We start from the raw sequence: 14069 nt of genomic DNA, 5'->3' as shown, positions 1-14069 counted from the left end.
AAGCACCACTCTACCCCCCCATGCACAAACTTGTTACTCCAGAAACCTAGAATAAAGTGCAAGCCTCGCTATCCTCTGTTGCTAGTTCTAAAGTGACGTTTTCAAACTAGCAACGAAGGCTTGAGCCGTATCAGAGCAAGATGCTGAATCCGTGGCAGAAGAAAGTAGTTACACTCACAAGAGCGTTTAGGGGACGAAAACAAGAAAACGTCTTGAGATAAAACCCTGAACTATGTATTAAGGTATGGTAACCATTGTATAAGCAGAATAATTGACTCCGTCCAGCTGGATTATTGAAAAATAATGCACACTCAAGGTGCAATGATCACCCCGCTGCATATCTGCATATGACTGCATTATCACCTCAGGTAAATTCAATGGTCCCTCATCAGTTATTCCTTACACGGGGGGCCTGGGTAGCTCAGTGATAAAAATGCTGGCTACCACATCTGGAGTTCACTAGTTCAAATCCCAGGGCGTTCTGAGTGACTCCGGCCAGGTCTCCTAAGCAACCAAATTGGCCCAGTTGATAGGGAGGGTAGAGTCACATGGGGTAACCTCCTTGTGATTGCTATAATGTGGTTCATTGTCGGTGGGGCGCGTGGTGTGTTGAGCGTGGATGCCGCGGTGGGTGAAGCCTCCACATGCGATATGTCTCCGTGGCAAAGTGCTCAACAAGCTACGTGGGTTGACGGTCTCAGATGGGCAGTTCCTCCGCCATCACTACGTGACTACGAGGACTTAAAAAGCACATTGGGAATTGGGCATTCCAAATTGGGAGAAAAAGGGGAGAAAATGTAGAGATTGCCCCTGATTTCACAAGTATTTTATTAGCAAATTACACAAAATATTACAACAGATTTCCTAAACATTGATTGTTCTACCAATAAAACGAAAAGGACAACACTACAATTAAACAAGGGATAAGACAATATGAAAAAAGACAGTAGATGGTATTTATGACGTACTTTATTAAGACAGTTTTACATGATCGAGTGTTTGATTAGTTTGCTGACTGCTTATGTTAGATAAACCGTTTCTAAATCTCATTTAAGTTCACAGGAAAACGGAAATAAAAGTCAAATTACAGCTCATAGAATTGAGATTATAGTTTGGAGAGGAACGTTTCTTTCCCACATATTGGCTTTAAGAGGTGAGAAAAACAAGTCAGACCTCTCTTTCTCTCTTCCCTGGAGTAAGGCAGATCACCTCCATTAAATATACACAAAACCACAAACTACACCTGAGCAAAGCAACCAAACAGGAGTGTAGTGAACTCCTTGCGAACAGACTTCAAGAGGTAGAGCCATGTCCAAATACAAGAACATGTCCTTCATTTCATTCTGTAACATGAATGTGCGAGTGTGCCATCCGAGCTGCTGATACATCAGTATCAAATAACAGCACTGGAATAAGTGAGATTTAGGAATTTCTGTGGTCGTAATCTAAAACAAAAATGAAACCAAAAGGAGTGACTTTCAAAGTGAAGTCACTTAACAATCGTCCTAAAATATAGAAGATCTGAAAGGAAGAATTCCCACTTCCTTTACAGTACAAATAAAACCCACTCTGTATCAGTAAACAACATGGTAAGATATACAAAGGCATTGTCCATTACACAATCTGTACATTAGTGAACTTTTTTCCTGTCTTTTTAAAATTATTCAGAATAACTTAAGTCCTGCTTAAAAGTGCAAATTCTTAAAAAGATGTTTTTGGATTGGGCTATGGCAATGGAATGGAACATTCTGAGTGGAATTCCTGTGCAAAGAAATGGAAAAAATAAGTACAAAGTGTAAAACATATTTTGCTTTCAAAGGCCTTTTGAATAGTTTTGGTCTCCACCCACATCAGCATTCTTTTTTCCTTTACATACCCTCTAAGGCTTTTTTATAACAATGCATTAAGACAAAATAAAAGCACAACACAATGAGTCTTAACTTGAACTTCAATGGAGAGGGGATCACTGAAATATCATGTCCCTTTGAAGTGTAATGGGGACATGGTCCATTTTCTTAGTGTGAATTTTATTGAGGAAATTAAAAGAAATATATAAATCACAGTCATAATAAAATGGTTTCAAAGAAATAGAAGCTTAATTAAATGTAACGCTCCAATTAAAACATACCATTTTTTACATTGAGTATAATGATGGGGAAGAGGTCACTTGTTGTCTTTCACAGGGCAGTAATTTTACAGAGAGTTGTTTCACACTTTAAAGACCATCCTTTTAGCCCTGAAACCTAAAACCTGACCCCTGACTAAAAAAAGGGGTACACATGCTGGCCAGGCCGCAGCCAGCCAAGGCAACTCTTTCACGTAAACACTCACGGGGACAGGAATGGCGAATATCTGCAAAACAAAAGAGGCGGTACAGAGGTTTATGGGTAAATAAATGTTGATGAAATGTTTGGTTAACAGTCCAAGTGTTTCACAGGGCCACAGCCTGCTGATCTTGGTTCCGTGTGGACTAGGATTTCTGCTCTGCTGCTGTCGGGGATGGAGGTGTGCTGTCTGGCTTGAGGATCTGATATGTGATAAGGTACTCCGGGTAGGCCTGCAAAACACACAAGGTTGAAAATATAAATATATATATGTAAATACATTTTAATTTTAAGTTGATAAAACATCTATGGACAAGTTATGCATCGACTTCCCAAATATCTGCCAGCTCTCTCACCTGTTCCCCTCGATAGATGACATATTCGGCGTAGGCTAACCCATTGACGCTGGGCCGACCGATGACGGAATGGTGCCCTGGAGGAGCATGAGCCATTTTCATGGCACTGAATTGCAAAAAGGATTTACCAAGTGTGACCCTACAGAACAGCATCTGCCTGCAAACACAGTTAAAAGAACACTAAGCTAAACGGCGCCATCAGCTGGTCATTTAGGATAAGTGTGCTTTCACTCATGCATAAGCAGCTATTCTGAAGGACATGATATCAGAGCTAATCAGGGATCTGTTCTGCGATTACTAAAAGAAAAAGATTCTTGATGTAAATCGTACCTATGGCAAATATAACAGGATCGGTCTTTATGTGTGGGGCAGCCCGTTCCACCTCCGATGCCATAGACATACTGGTTGCTTTTAGAGGAGTTCTCTGCAAAGTAGATCCCGGCCCCAAACATGCCCCCTATGTAAGCATGTCTCTCATCAAATCCTTTATGGATAATGGCATTGATGAATGGTGACCCTGCACACAAAGAAAAGGAACAAATAATGATCATTATGTAAAAAACTCAAGATCAGAATGCTTGAAAGACCAAATGGGAAAGCTCCTTTTGTAGCTTGAACTTTCCCAAATAACACTTTTGACAGGCCATTCATCATGTGACAGTAAGTTGTAGCCGGGCCCTAGAGCAGTACCATGAAAGAGCATGCGCTCGTTGTGATGATTGTGGTTCTCGTCTACGATCTCCTTCTGGCGGTGTGCATATCTTTCTCTTAGCTTCTTGTTCACCACCTTCTGAATCTGCACCAACATTAAAGAACGTTTTAACACAGCAGCTTTCGATTGACAAACTAGTCCATCAAAGACTTTTCGTATCAACTTTAAACAAGTTTCAAGGTACTGTTAGCAATTTATACTTCAACTTCTGCCAGACTAAGACACTGAACAGACTCCCCTCCCATCCATTTAACCACAAGTGTTCTCTACAAAGCCCCACCATACTAAGACAAGCAAGTAAACCAGAACCAAGGGGTTTTGCTAATTAGCACAGTTAAGTTTGCCCCGGCTGGTAGATGATGTAACTGGCCATCTGGACCCAAAAAGCATCTTTCTCCATTTAAGGAATAGTTCTTCCAAAAATTATCATATCATCGATTATGGTGTCTCAAACTCATGTGACTTTCTTCTGCAGTATCCAAACAAAGATATTCTGATGAAGATATGATGTACAGTAAATACACTCCAACCACTAGACCTGTCGGGATTATTAAATAACCATCTGGTCACGGTTATTTGATCTAACTGCAGTTATTTGTTATTTGGTTTTCAAATTCCAATCACATTTCAATGACCAAATAAGGGAATTTTAACTGAATGTACTGTATAAATGTCACGAACAGTGGCGTTTGTGTGTTTTTCAGTTAAACTCCAAGTACGAGCATCACTGAGACGCACCATGGTGGTCAACCAGCTCCTGTCTGGAAGAGCACATGAAGCGTTTTGATGCGCGTGATGTCAGCAGAGGCTCGCTCCAAACTCGAGCGAAAATATAAACAAACAAGTATAAGCTTTGATAGTGAACGCAAAGCGCTCCGGTTTCACTTTAAATGTTCGAGTAATGGCAAATGTGTGGAGTGATATATCAAAAATGACAAAAAAAGCATACCTTAAAAATATGTCAATTTATATGACAATTAATCATGATAGCCCTTAAAGAGACAATTAATCGTCAAAACCCTAAAACAGACAATTCATTGTAATAATCGCAATTATTTGTTTGACAATTTATTGTCAGCCAAATTTTATAATTGTGACAGGCCATACAGACCACTTTATTAGGTACACCTGTACACCTACTTATTCATGTGAGTTTCAAATCAGCCAATCATGTGGCAGCAGTGCAATACATTAAATCATACAGATATGGGTCAGGAGCTTCAGTTAATATTCACATCAACCATCAGAATGGGAAAAAAATGTGATCTCAGATTTAGACTATAGCATGATTTTTGGTGCCAGACGGGCTGGTTTGAGTATGAGAATGTATAGAGAATGGTGCGAAAAACAAAAAACATCCAGTGAGCGGCAGTTCTGTGGATAGAAATGCCTTGAAAATGGCCAGACAGGTTCGAGTTGACAAAAAGGCTACGTTAACTACGTTAGCAGAATAGCATCTCAAAATGTCGAACACTGAGGCGGGTGGGCTACAACAGCAGAAGAAAAAAATCCAGCCTGGTCTGATGAATTTCTACTAAGGTACACGGCTGATGGTAGGCCCACTGCAGCCTCAGCTTTCTCTTTTTATTTAGGATCAAATCATGATCGCACCAAGGAGATGTTACAGATCTGTTACAGCTACAGATGTCAAGATTTATAGTGAAAAGGAGTTACATTTTGGTCTGTTCTCACTCAAAACTGATTGAATCACTACAGGAGACATCAATTACACAACATGAATAGTATGGATTACCCTTATGCTGCTTTTGGACCACATTTACTTGTATTGTATGGACATATTCACACAATATCTCCATCAAAATATCTTTGCTTGTGTTGCACAGAAGAATAAGTCATACGAGTTTGAGACTGCATATGGGTAGGTAAATGATGAGAGAAACAGTTATTTAAACGTAGCTGTGATCTGACAAAAAAACATATAAATAGCCAATATTTCATTGTTTTGAAGTTGATATTTTGCAAGTGGCAAATGTTTTTGAAGAGATTATTTCCACAGCTCAGGTATTTCTTCACCCCCGGTGAAGGCCACGTGACTATGTGGTGCCTTTAGCCAATCAGAGTTGTCATGAAGTAATTTCCATGTGGCTCCAGAGTGATAAGTCACATGTCATTTATTTCTCAGGTGATTTGATAAAAAAACAAAATCACCTGAGAGTCCATGTGCAAAGATGTTAGATTTCAAATCACATACTTCTAGGTATGGTGGATACTGGCAGATTTCAAATTACAACTGCCATTAAGATGAATGGAAATGCGATTTCCATTGCATGAAACGCAACACAGAGCGAGCGCGTTTGACTAGTTTTCAGATTGGCTAATGTAGCATGGGCTGCAACCCAGACTCTTTTCTTGCCATTTACAGAGCCTAGAGCTGTCACAGAGACAGGTGCAATATTTCAGGATACCTATTTCAGCTATATCTGTCAGATAGTAGGGATATTTTATTCATTTTTATGCATGGTATTACAAAAAAATGCTCACAGCAGCTTTAAGGGCAGAATGGTTCATAAAGTTACAACTCACCTTTAGGATGTTGTACCTGCTGAAAACTCCCCCTGCATTGCCACCATCCCTGTGCTCTCTGATCGTGCTTTGCAGCTGTAAAACAATAACATGATGTTACATTAGTATGGGTCACAAGTGGTATTCCAGTGTTTCCCACAGGATTTTGTGAGGCTGTGGTGGGTGGACCTTAGACCCTCAATCAACTCAATTCTCTGCAACAGAAATGTAAACTGCACTGAGTAGGGGAGGAGGCTTTTGTCAGGTGGTAATTATTTTATGTTACGTAAGGTAGATAAATATAGAAAAGCCTCCATCACAACCATTAACAGCAGGGGTGCTCATAGTTCTATGGAATGAGATCTACTTTTTCATCATGTTATTGCAGCAAGATCTACCATGTACAGTGCATCTGGAAAGTATTCACAGCTCTTCACTTTTTCCACATTTTGTTATGTTACAGCCTTATTCCAAAATGGATTAAATTCATTATTTTCCTCAAACTTCTACAAACAATTCCCAATAGTGACAACATGAAAGAAGTTGGTTTGAAATCTTTGCAAATGTATTAAAATTAAAACTGAAAAAAAAAATCACATGTACATGTACACATTAAAAATGTGGGAAAAGTGAAGCACTGTGAATACTTTCCAGATGCACTGTACAATAAAGTCTTTACACAATACCAAAATTTCAGTAGTCTGTAGTGAAATTTGATGATTCTCAACACCAGCTTTAATACCACAACAAATAATAACACTAACTAATATGTTAATTATGGAAGAATGATTTCAAGTTCTTAATGATTTAAGACTAAAAAACAGTCAGTAATAAAATAATAAACACAGCAATGCATAGAAAGATTAAAACTAATAGAACAAAATATACAAATTAAGAAAATTCTGTGCTTTTCTAACAGCTTTAAAAGTTTTTAACAGCAGTAGGCTATCAAGTATTCAAGTTAACATTCTGAATGAAATGCAACAAAACTACTGATATTCACTGTATGATTATAATACATTAATACTTTTTAAAGCTACTGAAGTTACTCATTCAAGAGCAGTGAGTGTTTTCCCGTTATGGTTGTTTGATTATTATTATGACACACTTGACAGCAGCAGGTCTATTAGCTTACATTTATACTTACAAGTCTGACATTTTAATACAAATCCACCGTTTACATTCACTTTAGACATCACTCTCGGTGTTTACATAAATACCTCACCAATACATTTTGGCAGAATTTTTAAATGTATTTGACCATTCAGGCACGCATTAGCGCAAGCTAATGGGGGTGACTGGGAGTGAGAGATGCTTTGCCGAAGCAATGGAACAAAACACAATGTTGCGGTTTAATCAATTTGGGGCCATATCTGACCATGACCCAAGTGGAATAATTTATTTTGTCTTATGTGCAATGACATCTAAATTATTTAATTTAAAAACCACATTTTGTCTTTATAATATCAAGCATACTGTTTTTCTCACATAGTATAAATGCGTTTTAATGCATTTAAAAATATATAATGGTCTTTATATATTAGAAAGTCTTCCCCATGCAAAGGGATCATCATATGTGGGGGCACTTGCCATTAAAAAGTACAAAAACCCTTTTTGTATGGAAACACCTTTGCTTTTGTTTTTCGTTTCCACATTCGTTAGAAGGAAATACACTTTAGATCTGGGGAAGGCGTGATGATTTTGGCTTTAAACATCTCACCTCCTCCTCTACTGACTGAAACTCCTTATCATCAGGGGCTAGGTCGATCAGCACCGTGCCCTGACTCGCACAGTGGAATGTCAGATATGGGTTGGCACCTGTGAGGTAACACGTACACATTAAACTACAAAAGGTATTTCAATGTGCTGTGGATCATATAACCATGAACATGTGGTTTTTGAGAAAAAATACTTGGCCTGAATGCTTCTGGACTGACCTTGTTGACCGCCAAGCAGTCTCTCAATGCCTTTGATAAGTTTGTGTCTGTGCCCGTACGCGTTGATCCCAATCTCCTTGAGCTCCTCGTGCCCCATATCAGCCAGCACATCCAAGGTAATCTAATACAACAGGCAAAGACCAATCAGATTTAGGGATTCCATTGTAGACTACAGGAACATCATCACAGAAAGCTGATAACAATCCTGCCAAGACAACATAGTCACCACTCTGAGGTTGTAATGAAAAATGTTATTAAGTGATTCACTTCAGGGCTTATTCAGACTAAATTCTATGTTAAAAAGCAACTGACAAAGTAAATGTATTTTCTCAGTTAGTTGGCATGTGGAACTTCCTCCTACCGAGAAGATAAACTCTGTGAACTGCAGGAGGCTTGGATGGATATTATCCTGTGTGCCTCAAAACAAACAGGATGATTATCTGAATACGCCTCCTACATGGAACATGTACAAAAAAGCAAACATGCAGATGGTGGTTTACGGATGCTAGATTGTGAGGCAGGGAACCGATGTGCCTCAGAGAGAGGCTCGGCTCCTGAGAGCATCACACCTCAGTGTAACAGGTTCAAGTGATGAGGAAGCGGGAGACGGTGAATCCAACTCAAAGGTAAACTTATTAATAACACAAAACACATTTGCTTGAATGCGCAATGTAAAGATAAATCACTCGGTAGGTTCTTCAATGGAAACAGCAGTGGCCAACACACGCGTAGCTTGTCAGCTGGGTTCTCAATCTCTCACTCAGGTCTGGCCCCTTTTATCCCCCCCCCCTGCGAACATAGAACCACGCCCTCGCCTCCACATACTCCCACCGCCCGACTCTGGGGGTAACTGTCCAGCCTACCTACCCCCCCCCCCCCCTTCTGAAGAGGAAGTCCATGACAGTCATCTGCGACCCCCCGGCCTGTGGACCACCTCAAACATAAGTGGCTGGAGTGACAGATACCATCGGGTGATCCAGGCATTGGCATCCTTCATGCGGTGGAGCCATTGGATCATGGCATGGTCCGAAACAGAGGGTGGATGGTCGACCCAACAAATAGTCAGTGAAAGTGAGGACCACCAACTTGAAGGCCAAGCACTCCTCTATGGTGCTGTAATTCATCTCTCTCATAGAGAGACTAATGTACAGGACCGGGTGCTCCTCCCCTCCACCACTAGGTACAACACCCAACCCCCTGTCCAATGCATCCTGCAAAACAGAAGGTAGAGAGAAGTCAGAGGAATGCAGAAGTGGCCCACCACAAAGTGCAGCTTTTTCCTGCATGAATGTGTGTTTGCACAGTTCCGTCTACTGGACCGGGTCTGGAGCCCCCTTTTTAGTGAGATCAGTCATCGGACTGGTGATGTCCGAATAATTAGACACAAATATATAGCCAGCCAGCCCCAGGAACTGTCTCACCTACTTTTTGGTCTTGGGCAGGTCGCAATCGCTGCGGTTTAATCTATTTAGGGCCATACCTGACCATGACCCAAGTGGAACCCCAGATAATGTACCTCCACCCACCCAATTGCACACTTCTTCGGGTTTGCTGTGAGCCCTGCTTGCCGCAGTGATCTCAGAATGGCCCCCAGATGCTGCATGTGGTCTGAGGACTCTGTCCATAAGATGTGGAAACATAGCCAGAGCCTCAACCAAAATGAACGGAAGGGTCACAAATTGGTGTAAACCAAACGGTGTGGAGAAAGCAATTTTTTCACAGGACATCTGCGTTAAGGGGATCTGCCAATATCCCTATGTCAAATAAAAGCAAACCATATCCAACCAATCGAGCAGTTCGTAAACATGAGTTATTGGATAAGTATAAAATTTCGACACTGCGTTAACTTTCCTATAAACCACACAAAACCATTGATCTGAGGCACCAGAACCACCGGGCTGGCCCAATCACTTTGGGGTTCTTCTATTGTCCCCTTATCATGCATGGGCTTTAATTCTTACCGTACTACCAGTTTTTTGTGTTCATGTAAGCGGTAGAGACGACTACGTACCACTACCCCTGGGGTTGTCTCGATGTGGTGTTTTATGAGATTAGTGCGGCCAGGAAAGGCAAGAACAAGTCAGAGAAAATATTTTGCAACCTGGCAACCTACGCATGCAGTGACAGCAAGAGGTGGTCTCCACAAGGGACTGGGGTGAACCAATTAGCTTTTAGATTCACCTTCGGTCCGAGCTCCTCCGGAACTATTGTCGCCAAGGATACGGGGACCGCCTCTCTCCATGGTTTTAGTAGGTTGAAGTGGTAAATCTGACGTTCCCCGCCCCATCCGCTACCTCATAGTCGACTTCCCTGACTCACCGTATGACCTCAAAGGGCCCTTGCCAATTCGCAAATAATTTCGAGCTCGATGTGGGCAGCAATACAAGTACTTCATCTCCTTGTGCAAACTCCCCAAGCCGAGCTCCCCTGTTATATAACTGGGACTGACACTCTTGCGCCTGTAGCAAGTTCTCCTGTTATAGTCAAACCAGAGTGTGGAGTTTTGCTCTTAGGTCAAGAACGTATTGAATGTAATTTTTGCTCCAAGAATGTCCCTCCTCCCAATTTTCCTTTATGACATAACATGCCACAGGGCTTACACCCATATAACTATTAAAACGGAGAAAACCATGTGGTGGCTTGCGGGACCTCTCACACTGCAAATAACAGGGATTCGAGCCACTTATTTCAGTTCCGAGCATCTTTGTGCACGAACATTACCATGATCGGATTATGACAAGCCGCCTAGAATAGCATTTCCAGATGGCTCTTTGGTCCCAACAACTGGGTCGTTTCTTCCTTTGTGCGAGTGTCCTGTGTCACTCTATACATCGATCTTTTATAATAAAAAAATATGGATATGTGAGTGTGACGCATGGCTGAAGACACTGATCACTTAATTAAACACATGCCTCATGGTTCGTCTCGTGACTGCTCTTGCGGGAAATCCCTTGACACCTCCTCTTCCCCAGCCTGACACGAAGCAGCCACTGATGGCCCAGGCCACGCCTATCCAGCCAGCGCTTCGCACATCCCACACGATTCACTTTCTCACAGGACCCATCCACACATGAAGGGTTGTCCCCTTCATAATGACCAGGACAATTAGTTCTCAAAATTAACAGATGGGTGAGGCGAGGACTAACAACCGCCTCAATATTATGCTTTTGTTCCCAGAATATTACAGTGACGGTCATTATAGTATAATCATGAATATTCCCATGCACACACCTCACCTTTTCCTGTTTATTTACATCCAATGCCCAGTTTTGAACCAAGCATTGGTGAATGGAGGTTTGATTACATCCTGAATCCACCAAGGCTTGGCATGTAACCCCTTAATACTCATGAGTATTTGGTACGTTCCTGCTCGATCGGGGGTGGTCTGTGGGGTGACGGCGATCCGGATCAAGGCTCCCACCTCCATATCTGGGCACTGCTCTCGCACATGACCCAGCTCCCAACAACTCCAGCAGACCGGCCCAAGCCTCCCGCCAACACTCGTGGCAGTAAACTCCTTCACCTGAGAGGAAGAGAGGGCTTTGTTGGAGCAGGGAATCCCCATGTCTGGAAAGCCGGTCTTGGGGGAATGTTCCCCCGTTTCCGAGGAAATTTAACCGGACGGGAGGGGGAGGTGACATTAGAGGGAGAAAGGGGTGCTGGTCCCCCGAATACGCTGCCAGATGGTCTTCCGGTGGCACTGGACCCACTCGGCTGTCCCCTTCAGCAACTGGGAGACGAACTGCTTCAGCACCACCAGATTGATGAAATCCTCAGTGTTGCTGTCCTCCTTGGGCAGACCCACCACCAGCAGGTGTCACGGAGCTGCTGGGCAAAGGCAAACATGCGGCCGACCTCGCTCAGCGTCAAGGAGCGTAAACGCTGGCAGTGTTCTTCTGGGTTGCGGCCGACCCGTTGCAAGATCAACTTCTTCAGCACTGGGTAGTCCAGGAGGTTGGCGACCGGAAGCTGTTGCACCAAGATCTAGGCTTCCCCATTCAGAGGTGGCAGAAGATGGACCGCCCACGGCAGACATTTCAGAGCTTCGGAGGTGTGCTCGAAAAGCACCAGGTATGCCTCTGGATCATCTTGAGGCCCCATCTTGGTGAGCAACACGTAAAGGTGCACTGCTGCTTGGGTACTAAACTCAGCAGTGCCTGCCGGTCCTTCTCCTGGGCCCGAAGGAACACCTTAAAACACTGCTGCTCTCTGCAAAGATCCATAAGGGTCTGGTGTTGGACCTGGTGGATGCTGGCAAGGGACCGGAAGACTTCCACCAGTGGCGACGACTCCAAGACAGTGTATAATTCTTCCTCTAATCCCAGGTTTCGGCACAAGTGTAAAAAGTTCAAGGAATGAGGAAGCGGGAGACGGCGAATCAAACTCAAAGGTACATTTATTAATAACACAAAACACGTTCGTTTGAATGCGCAATGGTGAAGCTTCTGATAAATCACTCGTTAGGTTGTTTTATGGAAACGGCAGCAACCAACACACATGTAGCTTGCCAGCTGGGTTCTCACTCTCTCGCATAAGATGTCTGGCCTCTTTTATTTCCCCCTTCTCTCACTGTGAACATAGAAACAGCAATTACCAGCAATTCATCTCAGATAAAAACCCTTACCGCTTCCTCTCTCCCCAGACGAACACTCGACCACGCCCTCGCCTCCACACTCAGCGTTACTGCTGACTCTCCATCACCCTGTCAGGATATATAATCTCAAACCCTCACACTTCCAATTTCAATTACCCACTTATTGGCAATCCATCATATCTTTAATAGGTCTGTCAAAGGCCATTAGCCCAGGAGCTGCCAACCGCTCTCTCTCTCTCTCTCTGTGTGTGTCTCTCTCTCAGATAGCTCTGTACTCTCCAATCGATGGACTCATAGGACCAACCATTATGGCCTGGAGGGTTTCATGGCTGCAGTGGAAAAGATTCCTTTTATTTCCCTCTTTCTTAAATTCTCACTGCCAAGTTTGCCTATTGTGGCAAAGTTTAAAGGGAAGTAGATGCCATTAAGCCAAGGAGCTGCTAACCTCTCTATCTTTCTCACAAAAAGCACTGTACTCTCCAATCGATGGGCTCACAGGACACCCATTATGGCCTGGAGTGTTTGATGGCTGCAGCGGAAAAGATTAAATTTATTTCCCCCCTTTCTTTAATTCTCACTCTCTCTGCTAGGTTTGCCATTTGTGACAAAGTTTAAAGGGAAGAAGAGGTGAACCAGACATACTACCATGCTGTGGCAAAATGTTACATTTATGGAAAAGGTTAAAGGGAAGTTGAGATGCAGCAGACAACCTACAACAATGAGGCAAGTTTGCCATTCATGGCAAAGTTCTGAAGGGAAGTGGAGAGGCAGCAAACATACTAACAAATGTTACATTTATATATGAATGAAGGTTACATTTAAATAGCGCTTTTCTGATACTACACTCAAAGCACTTTACAATGTGTACAGGGGACTCAGGGGATTTGGCGAGGACACTAAGGTTACACCCTTACTCATTACGAGAATTGTCCTGGGACTTTTAATGACCACAGAGTCAGGAACTTTGTTTAACGTCTCATCCAAAGGATGGTGGCTCTTTACAGTATAGTGTCCCCATCACTATAATGGGGCATTAGGACCCACACAGACTGCAGGGTGAGCACCCCCTTCTGGACTCACTAACACTTCAAGCAGTAACCTTAGATTTCTCCAAGAGGTCTCACATCCTGGTACTGACCAGGCTCAACCCTGCTTAGCTTAAGTGGAAACCTGTCTGAGCTACAGTACAGGGTGATATGGCTCCTGGCCATATCCCTTTAAACTTTGGCTTTGTGGCAAAGTTTACAGGAAAGTGGAGACGCAACAAATGTACTGCAACATCATTGTAATGTTAACTAATTGTGGCAAAGTTTATAGGGAAGTGGAGCTGCAACAAATATACTAAAACATTGTTATAACGTTAATCTATTTTGGCAAAGTTTATAGGGAAGTGGAGATGCAACAAATGTACTACAACATTGAAGGAAAGTTTACAATTTGTGGCAGAGTTTATAGGGAATGAGAGAGGCAGCAAATGTACTGCAACATTTTGGCAAAGTTTGTCATTTATGGCACAGTTCAAAGGGAAGTGGAGATGCAGCAGGCCTAGAACAGATCTAAAAAAAGAGACACATATTTGTCATACAAGCCTGTTGCAGCAACTGCAAAGTGAGGAGACAACTC

The 14069-nt window shown here is 42.6% G+C and overlaps 1 protein-coding gene across 3 annotated transcripts in view; it reads right to left on the bottom strand.

Annotated features, from left to right (window-relative positions):
- Nucleotides 1-815: 815 nt before the first annotated feature.
- The window catches only part of LOC127625453 (poly [ADP-ribose] polymerase tankyrase-1-like), a 156621-nt gene continuing 143367 nt past the window's right edge, over nucleotides 816-14069 (bottom strand). For all 3 annotated transcript variants that reach the window (XM_052100753.1, XM_052100754.1, XM_052100755.1), the window contains 7 exons: nucleotides 7853-7973; nucleotides 7636-7733; nucleotides 5937-6011; nucleotides 3371-3476; nucleotides 3011-3197; nucleotides 2681-2837; nucleotides 816-2557 (listed from right to left, as the gene is read on the bottom strand). In XM_052100753.1, coding sequence (XP_051956713.1) covers nucleotides 2471-2557; nucleotides 2681-2837; nucleotides 3011-3197; nucleotides 3371-3476; nucleotides 5937-6011; nucleotides 7636-7733; nucleotides 7853-7973 — 831 coding nt within the window. In that variant the 3' untranslated portion in view covers nucleotides 816-2470. The remainder of the gene's footprint in view (nucleotides 2558-2680; nucleotides 2838-3010; nucleotides 3198-3370; nucleotides 3477-5936; nucleotides 6012-7635; nucleotides 7734-7852; nucleotides 7974-14069) is intronic.

Source organism: Xyrauchen texanus, chromosome 31, assembly GCF_025860055.1.
Source record: "Xyrauchen texanus isolate HMW12.3.18 chromosome 31, RBS_HiC_50CHRs, whole genome shotgun sequence".
NCBI lineage: Eukaryota > Metazoa > Chordata > Actinopteri > Cypriniformes > Catostomidae > Xyrauchen > Xyrauchen texanus.
Note: the sequence above shows the minus strand (reverse complement) of the source record. Positions and strands in the feature narration are given on the sequence as shown.